At 40.8% G+C, this 19,926-nt stretch overlaps 2 protein-coding genes across 3 annotated transcripts in view; both read left to right on the top strand.

Annotated features, from left to right (window-relative positions):
• The window catches only part of MYO5A (myosin VA), a 175,390-nt gene extending 160,186 nt beyond the window's left edge, over positions 1 to 15,204 (top strand). For both annotated transcript variants that reach the window (XM_014517056.2, XM_025197030.1), the window contains 8 exons: positions 999 to 1,145; positions 1,551 to 1,705; positions 3,076 to 3,165; positions 4,168 to 4,318; positions 7,267 to 7,549; positions 8,435 to 8,609; positions 9,776 to 9,856; positions 11,511 to 15,204. In XM_014517056.2, the coding sequence (XP_014372542.1) occupies positions 999 to 1,145; positions 1,551 to 1,705; positions 3,076 to 3,165; positions 4,168 to 4,318; positions 7,267 to 7,549; positions 8,435 to 8,609; positions 9,776 to 9,856; positions 11,511 to 11,663 (1,235 nt within the window). In that variant the 3' untranslated portion in view covers positions 11,664 to 15,204. The remainder of the gene's footprint in view (positions 1 to 998; positions 1,146 to 1,550; positions 1,706 to 3,075; positions 3,166 to 4,167; positions 4,319 to 7,266; positions 7,550 to 8,434; positions 8,610 to 9,775; positions 9,857 to 11,510) is intronic.
• A 664-nt stretch (positions 15,205 to 15,868) lies between these two features.
• The window catches only part of MYO5C (myosin VC), a 70,871-nt gene continuing 66,813 nt past the window's right edge, over positions 15,869 to 19,926 (top strand). The window contains exon 1 of the mRNA XM_025197011.1: positions 15,869 to 15,911. Within this exon, the coding sequence (XP_025052796.1) occupies positions 15,869 to 15,911 (43 nt within the window). The remainder of the gene's footprint in view (positions 15,912 to 19,926) is intronic.

Below are 19,926 nucleotides of genomic sequence, written 5' to 3'. Positions count from 1 at the left end.
CCCTGATTTGGATTGTGCCCTGAGGTTGGGAGCCGCTGGTCTAAGATATGCCTCCAGTCAAAAGAGTGTTGCAGTCCCAATTTGTTGGCTTCTGCAGACAGCTTCTTCAAGCAGGCACTGCAACCTGCTGCTGCCCACATGTTGTAATCTTCTGCCTACTGTATGCTATTACAGTTTTCCTAGTAATGACAGCCACCCACTATTCCTTCCCCAGCTAAGGATTCTCCTGTTTATATTCTTTTATTAACTCTCCCATCCCCTTTAACATAGTCCTTCCTAACCTTGTCAAGATGAGGCAAATAAAAAGCATAGCCATAATGTTTCTATACTTGGTAACCAAATCCTGCTCATTCCTGGATGAGATTGCCAACAAGAAAAAACAACTATGTGGCCAGTCTCTGAAGATTTAATAGCTTAGCCTATGAAAGTGTTTCTAAAAATATTGTCCTTGTCTATGCCACATGGGGAAACTAATTTATGTAAGTGCTAGATTTGAAACAGTTTGTAGCACCATTTCACTTACTGGAACAAAGACAAATGTTGAAGAATGGTGGTATTTTGTGGTGTGAGTAACAGCAAATCCTCCAATATAAGCAAGTGTGTGACTGAAGCTGCTTCTGCCTCTTGCACTTCTGTGGAGGAGAATTCAGCAAATCAATGCTAATTCATTGCTCTGGATTTCTATCAATATTGTATAAGGACTTTTTCCCATCATTGCACTGGGATCACTGGCAGGAAGGTTAAGATATATAATAATGAGTATTGACCAAGTACTTTCACTCTTCAGCAAAGGAAGAAAGTATTCCTAAATTGTTTTTATCAGGGAATAAGCATCTTTGCTCAATGGGAGTTGCTTCAGTAGGTGTTACAGTAAGCCAAATAAGAACACTCCTTGATTACACAACATTGATGTTCTTGATTAAGGACACAGGAATTTCTGACATGTAAAGATTACACTAGAAAGTATTTCTCAGTTGCCTTTTTTTCCCCTCATACAGTGGGCCAGATGGAGAACATTTCACCTGGACAAATCATTGATGAACCTATTCGTCCAGTTAATATTCCACGAAAAGAAAAGGACTTCCAGGGAATGTTAGAATTTAAGAAGGAGGATGAACCAAAACTGATCAAGAATCTTATTTTAGGTAAGTATCTTCCCCATTTGCAAAAGACACCATATAGGGACATATGATTTACCTGGTAACTGATTGGTTTATTTTTGGCATTTCAATTTGGACGGTGTCTAGGTTACTTAATGTTTTAGAGGAAAATGAAATGCCTTAATGAAGTAATCCAATTGTGTAATTCTTTATTGTAACATTTCACTTCTTGGTTAGCCTATCAGATTTTGACAGTATTTTTTTTTTTAAACATAGTTTTAACAGGCCATTTTTTTCTTGATTCAATAGCTTTGTCAACATTTTTTTTACTGAGAACACTGAGTTTTTATTACCTGCATCTATGCTGATTGACTGGAGAGTTATAGTTACCAAACATGATACTGTCTAAAGAGTTTAGACTTAATAAAAAGCTGTTTGTTTTATCCCAAGATCTGAAACCACGGGGTGTGGCAGTCAATCTGATCCCGGGACTACCAGCCTATATCTTGTTCATGTGTGTTCGGCATGCTGACTATCTTAATGATGATCAAAAAGTGAGGTCACTGCTAACTTCCACTATTAATGGCATCAAAAAAATATTGAAGGTTAGTTTCATTTGTTCTGTGGAAATTGTTACTTGAAATCTGCTTTTACTTCTTCTTTTTTTTAAGAAGATAAAAAGGCTCTCACTGATTTGGCTCTGGATCTCTAGTCAGTAAAACATTCTCACTGATAATTGCATGTCTCAAAAATACAACATTATCTATCTGCAAATTATAGCTATAAACAGAATTAGTTTCACAATATACTGTCAGCAATTAAGTAAAATATATTTTAGAATAACCTTAGTTTGATCCTCAAGACCCTATATACCAGCCTCTGTACAAGTATAACTTCATGCACATAGTCACTTGCACGTTGGTTGTTTTTCATAAATCCCTCCCAGTCCTCTCCAGAACACTATCCAAAGCATTTTACTTGCTGTGTGGGTTGGGAGATTCTCTGGTCTGTATCTGTATTTGCAGCTCATGTTAATGGCAATAAATAACTGCTGAGATCTATGGTGCCATAAGCTTACTAGAAAGATTTAGGCTAGTGATGGCATGTAGCCAACATTAACACATTTAAAGATTTTCCTCAAGGTCAGTGGTTCTCAACCTTTTTGTACTCAAGGCACCCCCCATAACTTTTGTGAATGAGTGATACCCAATTTCAAAAATGAATTTATACTTTACAGTGCTTACCTCCTAGTAGTGGGGATGGGAATTGATCAGACAGGGGCAAACCTGAGGTTGCACTTACCTGCTTAGTTTATCTGCTTATCTCCTAATAGGGTGCCCTGGCACCCTGGTTGAGAATCACTGCCCTTGGTAGTTTCTCCATGCTTCATGGAGATTTTCAGTTGCTATACAAAAACTAACATGAATGTGTAAGATATTTAAGTAATCTATACCTTTGGAAAAGGCTTAGTAAACATCAGTTGTACAGCTTTTAAGGCAACATATGTAGGAAAACAAAATGTATATCAGTTATGGTATAGAAGGTTGTGAATTTAATTTTTCTGGAGATATTTTCTAGATTTCAAAAAGGATACTTAACTTTTTTATGGCTGTTTTCTCTTGCTAAGGTGACACCTATGAGGTTTACCAAAACTGCTATAAAGTGGTAGAGAAATGCCTTAAAATTCTGCATTGTTTTCCATTATTTCTGCTGCCTGCATTTGGTTGTACTAACCCCAGTAATGCTGTGACATGACAAAAGATGTTTTCATACAATAAAGTGCATAATAAAAACAGTCACTTTGATTGCAGCTTAGTTAATGCTATGGGGGAAGAATGTCTAAGAATAAGAACAGATAAAGCTAGCAGAAGAAAATGGATCTATAATATTTACTTTTATTTCTGTTCTTGATACAATTTTCTTTTTTAACTTGGCCTATCAATCTGAATTCAAATGTGTTTGTTTTTGTCCTCAGAAAAGGGGGGATGACTTTGAAACGGTCTCCTTCTGGCTGTCTAACACCTGCCGATTTTTGCACTGTTTGAAGCAGTATAGTGGAGAAGAGGCGAGTAACTCCTTTTAAAAATATATATTACTATATGCTGCACTTTAAAACTTTCCCTTTAATTCACTCTTTTGTTAAAATGGGTACAGCTGTTATAAGGGCACTAAACATTTAGCTCCAATAGCCTGGATTCTAATGTGGCTTGGCTTGATAACTGTTGAAAGTATGAATTGAGGTTACAAAGCTATTGCATTGTTTGATTGTTCAAAAGTGATCAAGAGAGGCACAGGGTAGAATAGTACAGGGATTTATAGACCAGAATGGGATTGCACAGTGTCCTCAGGACAGTTATCAATCTTTTATACTTTTCCCCAATCACAAACACAGCTCTGGTATGTGTTCTCATTAGATCTCAAAGGTAGGCACATCTAGGCTAACATCCAGATTTTTTTGAAAGCGATGATAAGTCAGTAGGTGGTGCTGCAGATCTACATCATGATCTAGCATCCCAACGAAGGGCACTAGGTTGCTGCAGGTCTCCATTTTCAGGTTACACAAAATAAAGATTCTCACTACAATTTTTGATCTTTAAAAAGTTGTGGCATTCCCTGTAAAGGGATATATTAACCCTTAACTCAGTTGTGATTGTCAGATTTCAAATATGTTAACCAAGTTCTGCCTATCTAATTATATCCTACGAATTTATCTGGGCATTATAGGAGGGATTCTGGCCACAATGGGCCACCTTAATTCTCTGAGTTGGAGTGGGAGAAATCCCTCACCTGCCAAAAAGCAGGCAGAGCCAGATTCTCCATAAGATTCTTGAAGTTTCAGGGCAGAAGATAGACATCATGCAAGAGACACCCAAAATCCAAGTCCCCGTGCTAAGTGTGAGAAAAAACAACTTTCAAATTAAATGTGTTAAGGGATCTTAGGGCAGCTGTAAGTATATTTTTCAAAAAAGTATTATTTGCCCATGGTGTGATAAAATATAAATCCTACTTTATATAAAATATAATATAAAACGTAAATGCATTTGCTCCCATTGTCTTGTGAATTCAGGGGTTTATGAAGCACAATACACCTCGTCAGAATGAACACTGCCTCACCAATTTTGACCTGGCTGAATACAGACAAGTGCTGAGTGACTTGGCAATTCAGATCTACCAGCAGCTTGTCAGAGTGTTGGAAAATATTCTGCAACCAATGATTGGTAAGACAAAATTCCTCTAAATTTGCAACTGGGATAATCAAGAGAAGTTTGGGGGTTTTTTTAGCAATGAGAATGGTACTGTATGAAATTTTACGTGGTACAATTTTATATTAAAGAGCCCTACAGTACTCTGTTTGTAGGTGACAAGCACTGCAAAGAAGAAACTGGGTGAGAGGAAAAGCATAACTATCCTATTTCCTTTGACAGTGACAGAATAGGTGGATGTACCTCATAAACAGGGATCCAGGTTTTACATTTCCTGTGGAAAAAATAGAAAAAAACTGTGGATTTCCCCTTTTAATCAAGAAAAGCATGGATTTTTCATTTTAATGGAGAAACATGCAGGTTTTCCACTTATGCAACAAGCTCTCTGCAGGCTGGCAAAGTTCCAGCCTGCAAGGGGCTGGAGGGAGCAGGAGGAGGACAGTCAGGCCAGGGGCACCATGTGCACGTGCATGCCCACACGTGCACATGGCCACCAGGCAGCCCGGAGAACAGCTCTCACAGGTAAGTCTGGTGAGAGAGGGGAGGGGGATTGAGACCCCTATAGAGAGGAAGGGAAGGACGGAGGCAGGGAGGGAGTTGGGCAGTGTTGGGGATGCTGCCCAGCTGGGCAGTGTGTGAGGCTCGGGGCCCCAGGGCCAGAATGCATGGCTGCAGGTTCCCAGTAGGAAGCGGGATGGGGCCACAGGCAGCTTGTCTGGAGAGGGGGAGGCTGGCTCCCTGCTGCTGTGTGCACTTCCAAGGTGGCACGTGCCCCCCAGATCTGTGCACAGGACAGGGTTGGATGCAATCTGGCTCCTGTGGGCTTAGGCTTCCCACCCTGCTACCTTGCCCTGGGGCCTCCACAGCCTAGCCAGTGGGATCCAGCGTAGCAGGGCAAAGCGGGGCCAGGTGGAGGAGCTCCTTGCCATTGCAAACCCCGTGCCATCATGGAGAGGCGTCCCCCGCCTGCCTGGCAGCTGCTGGGGCAGCAGCATGGAGTTGTACCCCTTGCTGCTGCCAGGAAGGCAGGGGCGCTTTGACACGGCGGGGGGGGGGGGCCCCCCCCCCCCCCCTGCCCCTCTGGATCCCACCCACTGGGCTGCAGAGGCCCCAGAAGGAGGGCCACAGGGCAGGGATCCCTGAGTCTGCAGCAGGCAGGCCTCCACACCCCCATGGGCTCCACTCTGGCCATGCTACCCACAAGGCTCTGCGCTCCACTCCCTTGCAGCAGCTGCTGACTCCCACAGGAAGCAACCAGGGCTCAAGATGCTGCAGGGGGATGCAGACACGGGTCCCTAGCCCCATAGCCCTGGCAGCTGGGGGCCCCCACTAGCAGGGCTAGAGGGAGGGGGGATTAGGGTGCTTTGGGTGGGGAGTGAGGGGCACCAGCAGGGCTGGGGAGGCTGTGGTTGGAAAGTGAGAGGCACGAACAGGGCTAGAGAGCTATGGCTTGGGAGTGAGGGGCCTGACCTGTGTCCTGGTGAGTCAAGGCGGAGCTCTGATTTTCCATGATAAAAAACCCCAAATCAAATGCCAAAATGTATAGGTACTTAGAATTTATTTTTTTACAGTGATTGAGGCACTGGTAGGCTTCCAGATGGCTTTAAAATTGTAAATATATCAATACAACATTTTTGCGGCTTTTAATCAGAGAATTTGCATTTTTATCAGAGAATGGTTATTTTTAAACAGAAAAAACAGGATAAATGATGTAGTGACATAAACAGTGATGAAATACTTAATAATGACATTTAGGGTATGTCTGCATTGATGATTAGGGTTTCACTAAAACCTGTACCTGCCAAAAACCTATACTGCAACCCCCTTAGATCAGCTCCTAGTACAGGGGTGGGCAATTATTTTGGGCAGAGGGCCACTTACTGAGTTTTGGCAAGCTATCAAGGGCCACATGACAGGCAGCCTAGGGCAGATAAATATTAATTTTCTAAATTTTTTAGAGGCCCCATGGGCCAGATAGAATGGTCTGGCAGGCTGCATCTGGCCCTCAGGCCGCATTTTGCCCACCCCGTCCAAGTAGCAGTCCAGCTTTACTCTGGAAGTTTCACTTCCAAATATGAGATTGAGTCTGTTGTGCAACACCTCCTATCCCGTCCCTTTCTGATATGTTTGGAACTTAGCTGGCTGTGCGGAGAGGAGGAAGAGAGAGGCATCCAAAACAAGAAGTCTGCCAACAAGACCCCACAATCTCTGTTTTTGACTTCTGGTCTGGACCTCACTCTGTCTTCCTCCTCTCTCTCCTGCTCTTGGGAAGAAGTGTGTCCAGAAGGAAAGACAAGCAATCTATGTATTGTTCATTAGAATGGCTGTGCTTCACCAATAAGAAGCACAAAAATGGACTGCTATAGTGTAAATAACAAGTTATAATATAGATAGGGAATGGCAACTCACATGTCACTGGCTGGTTGATGGTGATTCAAGGCCAACCCTGATTGGCCTTGATGGTGATTCAAGGTGATTGAATCAAGGCCTTGATGGTGATTCAAGGCCAACCCTGAACGTAAGTATAGATATGCTTGATTTCACAGAGATTTTTAAATGAAAATTATTTATTGTGGACCTCAGAATAAAATCAATTAAATGTAAAGTATCTTCCTTTAAGACACTATTGACATGTATATGATAATATATCATTTAGATTAGTTGGGCAGCTTTTATTACCTACGTAGCTGTTGCTTGTTTGATTAAAAACTCAGGAAAACAGTGCTTTAGCAAGCCCCAATCAGGCCCTCTTTTTATTATAGGGGTAGTCACCCTTTTCTCACTGGAAGCTTAGATTCTGTAAAAATAAATAGGGCCATTAACACAATGCTGGATCAATATGATATAATGTCCAGTAATACACTCCATCTACTCGCTGCACTAACTAGTAGAATTGTTTTGTAAAATGCGTCTGCTTTTAGGCATTTTTCTAGTTTAGTAATAATATCATAAATCAAATATAGTTTCAGGGATGCTGGAGCATGAAACTATTCAAGGGGTCTCAGGGGTGAAGCCAACAGGGCTGCGAAAGAGAACATCCAGCATTGCTGATGAAGGGACCTACACATTGGACTCTATCATTCGCCAGCTGAATACCTTCCACTCAGTGATGTGTCAGCATGGAATGGATCCAGAGTTGATCAAGCAGGTAGTCAAGCAGATGTTTTATATCGTTGGGGCTGTGACCCTGAATAACCTTCTCCTGCGCAAAGACATGTGTTCCTGGAGCAAAGGAATGCAGATACGGTAAGTCATTGAATCGCCATGAAGTCTTTGAATTCCACGTAGTTGTTTAGTAACAGTTGTACTTTTAACATTTATTCCATCTCAAAGAAAAGCATGTTGGACTCTCCTACATTGATTTTGAAGGTTTCCTGCTCTCAATGTCTTATTAATCAAGAGCCTATTATTTAATTTAAGTACAAATCCTGGAAAATTGGAAAATGGGCAGAGAGCAACATTATTTCCCTTTCATCCTACAAGTAAGGATCAGCACACCAACTCAGATGGGCCACAGTTGGTCTTGCAAAGCTAGGGGGAATGGCAAATAAGATTTACTATTCAGGTGGATTCCTTCAGGGTTTGTAGCTCAGAAGATGCACACAGTGGTCCGACCAACTGTTGTTCCCTTGGGTCTTCCTAAGAGTTATTTTTTTCTAGAATTTGATGTCTGTTGTTCAGTTATTTATTTGCATACTGTTTGCATAGTTATTTTATGATAACTGAGCATCCAAATCCCCTAAGTGCTTTAAAAATCTTGGCCTACGTTTATAGAGGCAAAATCCTGCTAGTCTATCCATGCACATTGATCCTTTTGATGCAAGTGAGAGAAGCAAGGTTTAGCTTTATGTGTACAGAACCAAACAAGGAGGAGGAGTAGAAGATGGTACATTTGTCATTGTTTTCAAATAGTCTACCAGGTGTAAGGACTTTTAATGAAACAGTGCAGAATTGTTTAACAGTCTGTCTTAGGAAAATTAATCATGAAAATAAAATTGAGGGAAATTAAGAGTTGCTCTGTATGAGGGGAGTGCATAACAGCAACAAAGAATATTCATTAATGAAAGAGAAAATATAAGCTCTTTGATTTGGTCAGACTTTACAAGTCTTAAGAGTTTTCTCTTTTAACAGGTACAATGTGAGTCAACTTGAAGAATGGCTGCGTGACAAAAATTTGATGAATAGTGGGGCTAAAGAAACACTGGAGCCTCTCATCCAGGCTGCACAGTTGTTGCAGGTGAAAAAGAAAACAGATGAAGATGCAGAAGCTATCTGTTCAATGTGCAATGCTCTAACTACTGCACAGGTAATCCAGTACTCAAACATCTAGTCAGCTGCTACGTTAGAATGTGCCCCGAAGTTGTGCATCTTATAGGTCTACTTGTGCTCCCATCACACGTGGATTGAATATTTAGTCTCTTATTGTTGTAAATAGCATAATTAAGAAGGAGGAAAAGAGGGAATTGTCTCTCTTGAGGGCAGCATTTGAAATAAGTCCCATCCAGAGGAAAGGCAGGTCACAATGGTTGCCCAGTGTTCAGAATATGATGTGTGTGCATTCTCACCTCTTAGGTATTATACATGTGTAACTATTTTAATTTTTAAAAAAATCATACCCCTAATGAAAATCTGTGCAAAACCCATGTTACTCAGGGTTTGATTCTGACAATATAGGGGCAGCAAGAAAGAGATGCAAATCCACTGTATTACCACATGCCATTGAACTGCTGAACTCTGATCAGAAATGCAGAAATACTGCTGGTTTTGCACTCTAGGGAAAAATTCTACTTTTAAAAATTCTAAGGAGAATCATGTGAAAGAAGTTACAGAGAATTATGTTTGGGCTAAATACATTTATGTCCTATCATTTTAACTATTTTTGCTGAAGTCCTTTCTCTTGATTTTGGGACTTAGTCCTACATTTGGGACAGAAACTTGCTCACTTTGAAAGCACTGGAAGTTTTTTACGCTCTTTAACAGGAGCAGGGTGGAGTCCTAAGTATCAGACCAAAATTAAATAAAGGAAGTGGCAAAACTTCTATTAATTTTACTGGGCATAAAATAACATTGATCTACTTATTATTTATTTATTGTATTATCTGGCAGTTTATGCAGTGTACTGACCACTTTCCATACAAACATGAAGAACAGTGGTTCCTGCTCAAGAAAGCGCACGGTCAAAGGAGGCAATCTGAGTCTTAAACTTTTTATGTCATAACATCTGTTTATTATAATTTTCCTTGTTTTTTATTGTAAATTGCCCTAAGCCCTTTCTGGGAAGGACAGCATATAAATCTAATAAATAAGTAAGCTAAAATAAATAACCTAAAAGAATGTATAATAAATCTATCAAATAAATTACAATAACAATTGTAAAGAACTCCTATTGAAAGGTAATTATTTTTAAATGGTTGTTAGAAACAGGATATATAGTTCGATAGACTGAATCAAGAACTGTTACTTTTTTTGCAGATTGTAAAAGTTCTGAATTTGTATACTCCAGTTAATGAGTTTGAAGAAAGAGTCTTGGTATCATTTATACGTACGATACAGGTAAGACCATGGTTTTTTTTACCATAAATTGTTCAGATAGCTCTAAAAGATTGTGAACCAAAATAGGTTATGCCATAAAGTTCAGTAATCTTTTCTAAGTAAAGCAGGCTTTATTAGTCACTTTTCTTTTTCTTCTAACCTAAAAGTGAAACCAATTATCAGATTTTTTTAAGCAGTCACAATTTTGATTGCTATTTGCAGATTTAAATGAATTGAAATATTTAATTGCTGCTTCCATCACTTTTTCTGTACTTTTTAAAATGAATTAATTATGCCTGATTTTCAGATGATTTCCTTTTGTTCTTGTGTAACTTTGCACGTGCACACTCCAGTAGTTCCCACTTGTCAAGTATTAACATTTTATTGTGTGGAAGTGCTCAAATTTAAAGTCTGTTTCTTCAAGATGACTTGTGTGAATACAATTTGAGAAGACTTCAAAAATTGAGTCAATCATATCAAAATCTTTAAACGTAGTTATTTTTGGAAAGAGCTAACAAGAAAGAAAAAAACTGCAGCATTTTATAACTTCAAAGGGTGGGCAATTTAAAAAGCAATTTTAAAAATTAATTAAGTGGTCTTTCTGGGTTTGCTGAGAAAATAATGCCATTTTTAGCATAATAGAGGAGACTAACCAAATAGAACTAAAATGAAACAAAATCATTTTGTTTGCCCTATAAGTAGTCCATTTAACATTTCCTGGACAGGTTCTTTGCCACCTATTTCAAAAAATTTAAATGTTAATCTAAAAAATCTAAAGTAAAAATATACTGGCCACAAGCTACTTGAAGCCCACATTAGCTTATGGGTATAATGGTTTCAAAGGGTCCATACCAAGTCACCAAATGTGCTTGTATATGATCTGTGTTTTTCATGAGAGTGTTTATCATGAGACGATTCAATGAAAATCAACCTTCAAGAACTTGTGTTTCTCTTTACTATTTGCTTTCTCAAAAGAATGTTTAAGGTTGGCAGAGTAGTAGTAACCGCAAATGAAATAACACTGTTCCATATGGAACTTGTTGCCACAGGAGGTTGTAGAGGCAGATAATATAGCCAGGTTTAAAAAGGGACTAGACAGATTCATAGATCATGGGTCCATTAATAGTGAGGAAACAGAACAACCTGGGATGTTTCCTCCAACTTCCCTAACCCCCTAGGAAGGCGTTTGATCAAGCCTGCAGAGGTGCAGTCCAACAGAGGGGATGATTGGCACAGAGCTGCATCCTCTGCAGTGCTCCCGTGTACTGTGGAGCCTGCTGCTCCACTGCATCTGGGCTTCTCCTCACTACAGAGCAACTGGGAATCTGAAGCGAAGTTCTACATAGACAGCTGGTTTCTGGGAGTGGGCAGGAAGGGCAAAGACTTGTGGTCTGCAATGATGGTCAGCTTTGGCTCATGCCAGCAAAAAGTTGCTGATCCCTGCTGCATATATATACCCATTCATATGCTCTCCTACTAAAGCATCTACAGAGTAGTGAGTTAGATGGACTATTAGTCTGACTTAATGGCATTTCTTATGTTCCGGTTACAAAGAGCAATTTTTTTATATCTATATATATCTACATATATAAAGCTACTTAGTTTCAGCATGATTATTTTTAATGTGCCTTCTCCAAGAGATCAAATAATAACTCTCTATTTCTTTTCCTTTTAGATGCGTTTACGAGACAGAAAAGACTCACCTCAGTTGCTAATGGATGCTAAACATATTTTTCCTGTTACTTTTCCATTTAACCCATCCTCTCTTGCATTAGAAACCATTCAAATTCCAGCCAGCTTGGGTTTAGGATTCATCTTGCGTGTCTGAACCTAAAGATGCACTGTCAGCTGTTGACATTGAGTCTGAAATCTTAATCCATTAAAACATTGTGAGCCACTGAAAACACACTTTTTGAAAGAGCAATATGTATATACCTAGGCCTTTAGTATTGGGCAGCTGGAAAACTAGGAAACTGTACTGCAGCTAAAAAGCTGATAGAAAGTGTTTATTTGCATCAGTTATTGTTTTTATGCAGACATATTGTTTGTTATGTTTCCAGAATATGCATGTAGGTCTTGGGCAAAAATTGTGTCTTCAGCTGCATAGAGACATTTTTAGATCTTTAGTAACATATTTAAATAGTGTAAATTAAAATCCATTCATGATCTACTCATAAGTGAGGACTGATAAGGACAGTCACAACACTATAAATAGAGGACTTAAGTAAGGTGTTTTGTAGTAGAATACATAGTCACTGAGAATCTGTTTTCTTTAAATCATCAAAACTGGAATGGGGAAACAAAAACTGGCAATATAAAATAATTTGTTAATTGGCTTCCTTATTTTTGTCACTATGACAAATTATGGAGTGTTTAAAAAGTCTTTCAGCTTACTATATGGTATAACATAGGTATTCATTTGTTAGTACAGTGGTTTACTAAGCCTATTTAATTGCTGCTGCATATTGTGTTCTTTTAAATGTACGACAGTATCCTTTTAGGCGCTAAATATTAAGAAACTTCACTTTTTTATTATTGACTTTGTTTACAGTCCAATGCAGTCCTTTCTTTTAACTGGATTTATGCAAGTGTCAAGAAATCATCTGTAAAGAAAAATGGTAACTAAGCACAAGTAGCACACTGGAAGTTATATGATAGTTTACTTTAAAGCTATCTTTTCTTAAAAGTAGTTTACTAAAAATATTTAGTGTCTTGAGGCAAAATGATCAAATGTCAATCATTGTTTTAGTATTTATTTAGATTTTGTAGTTTGTCAAGCTTTTCCTGTGTTTGTTTTTGTCCCCTGAAGTGTCAGTGTTGTATTTTCAATATCATCGTCCATTTTTTTTCATTGACTTTTTTGAGACATCATCTCAAATACCTAGAGTTGAAAGGAGACATTTTTTGATTGAGAATTCCTTGAGTAGCCCAACACATTACTTTATGGATATACTGGCTATCAAAAACACACACCAAACACTGACTGAGAGAGAAACTTTTTGAAAACTAAGCTTCTGTGTCTGTCCACATAGTGCATGCATGAAAAATAGTTTTAACAGGTTCCATAAAGTATTCTGTAAAGTATTCTGTGGTGTCAGAGATGCAGCTTGTGGGGCTCCTGGAAGGGCCAGGAATTTGGGGGGCAGGGTAAGGCCCTCTGCCAAAATCCTGGATACAGAGCCCTGTTGGGAATGTGTTTTGGCAGTGGCCAGGTCGAGTGTTAATCACTGTAGCTGCCTGAGCTGACACAGCACTGCTTGCCCCACTGCTGCCAACACTCACTCAACCACCAGAAGTAGGTTCAAATCTGGCCTGGGGGAGCTGAGTGAGTTTGACAACCCCACTGTAAAGATGCAGAGTGCAGTGACAAAATGAGTTGTTATGGTACTTTGCTTCCTGTCAGAGAGAACGTCCCCCCTTGCATGTCTCAGACCTTGCTCCAGTGTGGAATTCACATTTCAAAATGTGCAGCAACAAGTCAGAGGCCTTGCTTAACTTTCTGATTCTGAATCTTAAAAGGTATGGTCAGTGATATACGGTTCAAATATACATATGAAAAAAAGCATTACTCTGTTGTAGTGTACAATATTTCTAGTGTATTATAAACATTAGTAATTTTCATGTTAACATTAACTTCTTCAGAAATATAGAGAAGTAATCTGTAGGTATGCTGTTAGAATGTGCTGGTACTAACCAGTTTGCCTGCAACCTTAACGAATAATTTTTCTATCAGTAAAGGAGACCAGTGCATTTCAGTTGTTTTCCTTGAGAAAGACATATAGCTTTATATATGGTGGCTGATAAAATGTGTAATAAAGAAAGCTTGACCTTTTTTCAGTACCATTTTGAAATGCTTATGTCTTTATTTCCTAAAAGCGTGCCACTTTTTGCTTATTGCTCACTACTGATACATTCAGAAACCTTAAAAGAAGCATCTTATCTATATTTTGGATGCTCTTTGCTAAATTATTTAAATTATTTGCTTATGCAAAGTAAACCAAAAGCTCTTCATTCAAATATGTTTGTTATTTAATTTCTGAAATAAACAATACTGTACATTGTCCCCAAATACAGCATAATGGCATGGCATATTAACCTTTCAAACTTCAAAAGGTAATATATTTGTTACTATGTAATGACAAATCAGTCACATCCAGTAACAGTGTAAAACCAGGAAATAGGGAAAAATAAAATCTTTATACACCTATTGAAAGAAAACTGGCATTACAGTATGTTTTTACTGTAGATCATAAAATATATCTACTATTCAAACATTCAGCGTATGAAACTATGACTAAAATGTATTTTTGTTTATTTTTAAAATTTGTTTACCTGTAAAAAGCCTTACTGTATCTTGTTTCCTTAACAAAGTAGTTGTTATTTATAGGTATGATCCGTAAACTCAGTGATTTAACTGGTGTTACTTTTATATCACATTAAAAGTGTGTGCTGCTTGACATGTTTTAAAGGAAAATGTTTTTGAGTTGAAATAGATGTGTACTTGGTAAATCATCTAATACTTTACATAACAGTATTTTACATGCACTTTTCAGAAGTAAGAACTTTAGTGATGGTGTATTATATTTTTAAAAAAATCTTTCACCTTGGGTTTAAGGTCTCTAAATAACCATGGGAACTAACACGCAAGCCTCTTTTAACGATTTTCCTTTTCCTTTGAATCATGGTTATGCTCTTTTAATGTGGACATATCTTTTATATTTTAATTCATTATCTATCGGTATGGTAGATTCTGTTGGATGCTGGAAAATGTTAATTTGTCAATGTCCCCTTTGAAATACACAACTAACCTAAAGATGCTGCACAATATTTACCTCATTGAGGTCTAGTCAGACTTTTGGAACGTAATCTCCTGTCAAATTTTAGCAAATTGCTACCCAGACCTTAATCTGGGATGAAACTTGAAATACTTAAAAGGTTTTGCTTCATTTAAGTGTGATTATATAGTCTACTTGATCAGAAGAGGAAAATAGAGGTATACTACATTTGTGGAAAGTTGATTTATATCCATTAACATTTATTCCCTACTTAGAAACACCAGCATTTGAAAAATGAAGGTCTATATCATTTAAGATTTAAAATTTCAAAATACACATTTCAAAAATGCCATACAAAAATTAGGAGAGAATTATGTCTTTTTTTAAGATGCTGATAATACATCTGATAATAAAGCCTTTAAACATAGGTTTTCACTAGATATGACTACAATACATAGATGAAAACCAAAACAATATCAGAATGACATAAGCTCTGAACTGTTGTAGTGTCTGATGTTGTACTTAGTAAATGTGTGCATCATAAACACTGTATCCTATTAGCTATCACTGAAAAAAATGTCCAAATAAAAATACAACTCTAAGACTCTGTTTTTGGTTTTTGTGTATACATAAAATATGAGACCATTGCAGACTTGGCAGAGTTCTTACAAGCTGGACCCTTATAGGTTGATGTGTTAGGACCCTACCTACTAGGCCCAAATGCTCTCATTTTGGGGAGTCTCCTGTTTTTGTTTTTGTTGTGCGTTTTTTGGGGTGGCGGGGGGAAGGGTGGCAGTTGGCCTAAATAGGCTGCACCATTATTGTTTCTTCTCTAAACCTCTCTGACACTGGCTGTCCATGTGCCCAGCTCTCCTCATCCCCTAAGAGCAGTGTTAGTCCCCTCAGACTCTCAGTAGTTTAAGCATGCCCTTCAGTCATGTGGGCAATTGAGTTTTCAAGTTAATATTCCAGTGGTACATGGGAGATGTGGCACACTCACTGCACACACGAACTTTGCACAGGATTATAACACTAGTTGCTCTTCACTTAGATACAAATACACAAATTGAGACAAAATAATAAACCCTAAATGTAGTCCCTTGCCTTGATTTACCCACTGCTCTGAAGTATTCTTAAGTCTGATCCTTTGGTGTGTCCGACACATGAAGCTTTCATATCTCTGCCCTAGGTCAGCCTGCTTGCTTTGATCTTGCTTGGTCCTGCAGTTAAGCTACTCTCCCCTCTCTGTTATGGAAGTATGCCCAACTCTTCCTTTGACCTAATGCTGCTTATGTGGTACTGTGAGTCTTGTTTTATATGCTAGCTTTATCATTTCCCTCTTTGTTCTATTTAACTCTCCCTGCAGAAAAAGTTGGGAGGCTAACTTTTCCCTAGTTCAGTGAACTTCCTTAGCACACCTATTTTCCAGATAGGTTGCCCTTGATAAGGTTCACAACTTCCCATTGCCTCTGGTCTGGTGAGCATGGTGTACAGTCCCTGTCAGCAAATGGTAAATTAAAAAATGCAGCAGTTTCATAGTTTGTAGGGTTGGAAGAGACCTTGACAGATCATCAAGTCCGAACCCCTGCCGTGGCAGGAAAGAGCACTGGGGTCAAACGACCCCAGCAAGGTGTTCATCTAGCCTCCTCTTAAAGACCCCCAGGGTAGGAGCCAGCACCACTTCTCTTGGAAGTTGGTTCCAGATCCTAGCCGCCCTGACAGTGAAGTAGCGCCTCCTGATGTCTAGTCTGAATCTATCCTCTGCCAGCTTGTGACCGTTATTTCTAGTCACTTCTGGTAGTGCTCGGGAGAACAGGGACTCCCCCAATGCCTGCTGGTCCCCCCCGACAAGTTTGTAACAGGCCACTAGATCCCCACTCAGCCTTCTCTTGCGGAGGCTGAACAGGTTCAGGTCCTGTAGCCTCTCCTTGTAGGGCCTGCCCTGCTGACCCCTGATCATGCGGGTGGCCCTCCTTTGGACCCTCTCGATGCTGGCCTCATCCCTCCTAAAGTGCGGCGCCCAGAACTGGACGCAGTACTCCAACTGTGGTCTGACCAGTGCTGCATAGAGGGGGAGGATCACCTCCTTAGACCTGCTTGAGATGTGTCTGTGGATGCATGACTAGGTGCAGTTGGCCTTCCTGACCGCGTCCCCACACTGTTGGCCCATGTTCATTTTGGCATCAATAATGATTCCAAGATCCAATTGCTCACTGTCAACTACAATGCACTGTTTTTTTCTGTGGCTTTTAGGATATCAAATGAATATATCAAAAGTCCATTTAACAGAGATTCATTGAAAAGCCAGACTAGATGTGATTTTTTTTCCCAGCTTTTATACCTTATTAAAACAGATTTATTACAACAACTTGGTAATATAACAATAGCACTATCCAACTCATTGGGAATTTTTCTATTAACTTTAGAGGGAGTTAGTTTCATCTCTGTGGTGTGTGTGTGTGTGTGTGTGTGTGTGTGTAGATTTCATAGATTTCTAGGGTTGGAAGGGACCAATTAGGTCATCAAGTCTGACCTCCTGCTCTGGGCAGGAAGGAGCACTGGGGTCAAGTAACCCCAGCCAGGTGCTTGTCTAATCTGCTTTTGAACACCTCCAAGGTAGGGGAAAGCACCACCTCCCTTGGAAGCCCATTCCATATTTTGGCAACCCTCACCATAAAGAATTTCTTCCTGATGTCCAATCTAAATCTAACCTCTGTCAGTTTATGGCCGTTGTTTCTAGCAACCCTGAGGGGAACCCTGGTAAACAGAGTATCCCCTATTCCCTGCTGCCCCCACCCCCGCCCTCCAGTGAGTTTGTAGACAGCCACAAGATCACCTCTCAGCCTTCTCTTGCAGAGGCCGAAGAGATTCAGGTCCCTCAATCTGTCTTCATAGGATTTTATCTGCAGGCCCTCAACCATACGAGTAGCCCTCCTCTGAACCCTTTCCAGGTTATCCACATCCCTCTTGAAGTGCAGCACCCAAAACTGGATGCAGTACTCCAGCTGCAGTCTCACCAATGCTGCATAGAGGGGAAGTATCAGCTCCCTAGACCTGCTTGTGATGCACCTACTAATGCATGACAGTGCGGTTAGCCTTACTTATTGCCTCAGCACATTGGTGACTGATGTTCATTTTTGTGTTGACTATGACTGCAGGATCCCTTTCCACTGCTGTGCTACTTAGAATGGTATTTCCCAGTCTATAGGTGTATTGGTGATTCTTTCTCTTCAGGTAAAGCACTTCACACTTATCTTTGTTAAACTGCATCCTATTCTGTTCTGCCCCCTTCCCCAGTCTGTCCAAATCTGCCTGAATTCACTCCCTAACCTCTAGTGTGTTTACTATACCCCATAATTTCATGTTGTGTGCAAATTTGGACAGAGTGCTTTCTACACCCTCATCCAAATCACTGTTGAAGATATTGAACAGCACCGGTCCAAGGACAGAGCCTTGTGGGACACCACTGCCCACATCTCTCCAGGTAGAAACTGACCCATCCACCACCACTCCGTGTGGGTCCCATAAGCCAGTTTTCCACCCACCTGACTGTGAAAAAATCAACGTCCCAGCTACTTGGTGTCGCACCCAATTCTTACAAGTAAACTGTGTGAAAGGCCTTTTTAAAATCCAAGTAAATAACATCTACCTCTACTCCTGCATCTAAGCACTTTGTGACCTGGTCATAAAAAGAGACCGGGTTAGTCGGGCAGGATCTGCCTGCTATAAACCCATGTCAGTTGCCCCTTAACATTGTATTACCTGCTAGCCCCCCACAAATGTGATCTTTTATGATTTTTTTCTAAGGTCTTGCAAAGAATAGAGGTGAGGCTAACCAGCCTATAATTACCTGGGTCCTCCTTCATCCCCTTCTTGAAAATATGGACCACATTGGCCCTTTCCCAGTCTTCTGGGACCTGTCCTGAGTGTCACGAGTGCTCAAACAATTTCAACAGTGGTTTTGCTGTGACACTGGCCAATTCCTTTAATACCCTTGGGTGAAGATCATCGGGGCCTGCTGACTCAAGTATGTCCAACCCCTCCAACTGCCCCTTCACCAGGTCAGCGCTAACTGTTGGTGGATTGGTATCTCTCTCAAGCCAGACTGAAGTCTTGTTGGGAGGTGTGTTTGTATCCGTGACCAGGATCACAGATGCAAAGAAATCATTTAAGAGCTCAGCTCTGTCCATCCTGTCTGTTACGAGTTGCCCTAGTCCATCCCGTAGCGGCTCTATGTTACCCTGCGCAGCCTTCTTGCTCCCTGTGTACTTGAAGGGTAACAAAAAGTCCTTCTTTATCTTTGTTGCTGGCCTGAGTTCCATTTCTGCTTCGGCCTTCCTCACTGCTTCCCTGCAAGCGCAAGCCAAGCGGTATGCTCCTCCTTGGTGGTTGTCCCCTGCTTCCACCATCTGTAAGCCTCTCTCTTCCCCTGTAGGCTCTCCTGGATTTCCCTGCTCAGGCAAGAGGGTTTCTTGGCTCTTTTGCCTCCCTTTATATGTACTGGGATGGTGCCCCTGTGCCTGCAGGATCAGTCCCTTGAGGAAATCCCACCCCTCCTGGACTCCCAACTCGCGGATATCATTACCCCTCAGTCCTCCTCTTACCAATCTCCTGAGCTCATCGAAGTCTAGCCCTTCTGCCCTACTACTTATCTTTTTCACCTTAACGCCGGATAGTGAATCCTATCAACAGGTGATCACTACCCCCTGGATAACCTGGTACCTGCAGATCCCCCCCACAACAAAGTCCTCCCCTGTGGCCAGCACCGAGTTGAGTGAAGCACTTCCCCTAGCAGGACTGCATCCCCCCGCTAGCAGGTTGCTGTTACGCGTGTGCGCGCGCATGCTGTGAATTTCTTAAAGATTTCCCCGAGATAAATCGTTCCGTTTGTATGAACAGCTATACTGAGGCATAAAACGAGTGCCTGTGTGTACAGTAATAACTATAAAAGTCAAGAAAGTTCTCGTACAAACCACATTAAAAGTTAATACTGACTTTTTATTTGGTTTTCCGCACTCGTTTATTTTGAAGGCTCGTTTTAAAATCTTTTCCTGTCCTCTGTACTTTTGAAAATCTCCTCTCCACCATCGAGCGACAGCACAGCCCGCCCTCACGCGGCCGCAGCTTGAGGTCTGAGCTCCGTCCAGCCCGGATCCTCCCCCCCACGTGCCCCCCCCCCCGCCCGCCCCCCCCCAGCCACGGGCACCCCGCCCTCGCCCTCGCCCTCGCCCGCCGAGGTGTCGCCGGACCTCGGATACACGCGTTTCACACGAGTCCGGGGGCGGGGGAGGACTCCGCCTGGGCTGGGCGGCTGCG

The sequence above is a fragment of the Alligator sinensis genome, unplaced genomic scaffold, assembly GCF_000455745.1.
Source record: "Alligator sinensis unplaced genomic scaffold, ASM45574v1 scaffold250_1, whole genome shotgun sequence".
Taxonomy (NCBI): Eukaryota; Metazoa; Chordata; order Crocodylia; family Alligatoridae; genus Alligator; species Alligator sinensis.
The sequence above is the reverse complement of the archived record's forward strand: the minus strand, read 5'-3'. Positions and strand labels throughout refer to the sequence as shown.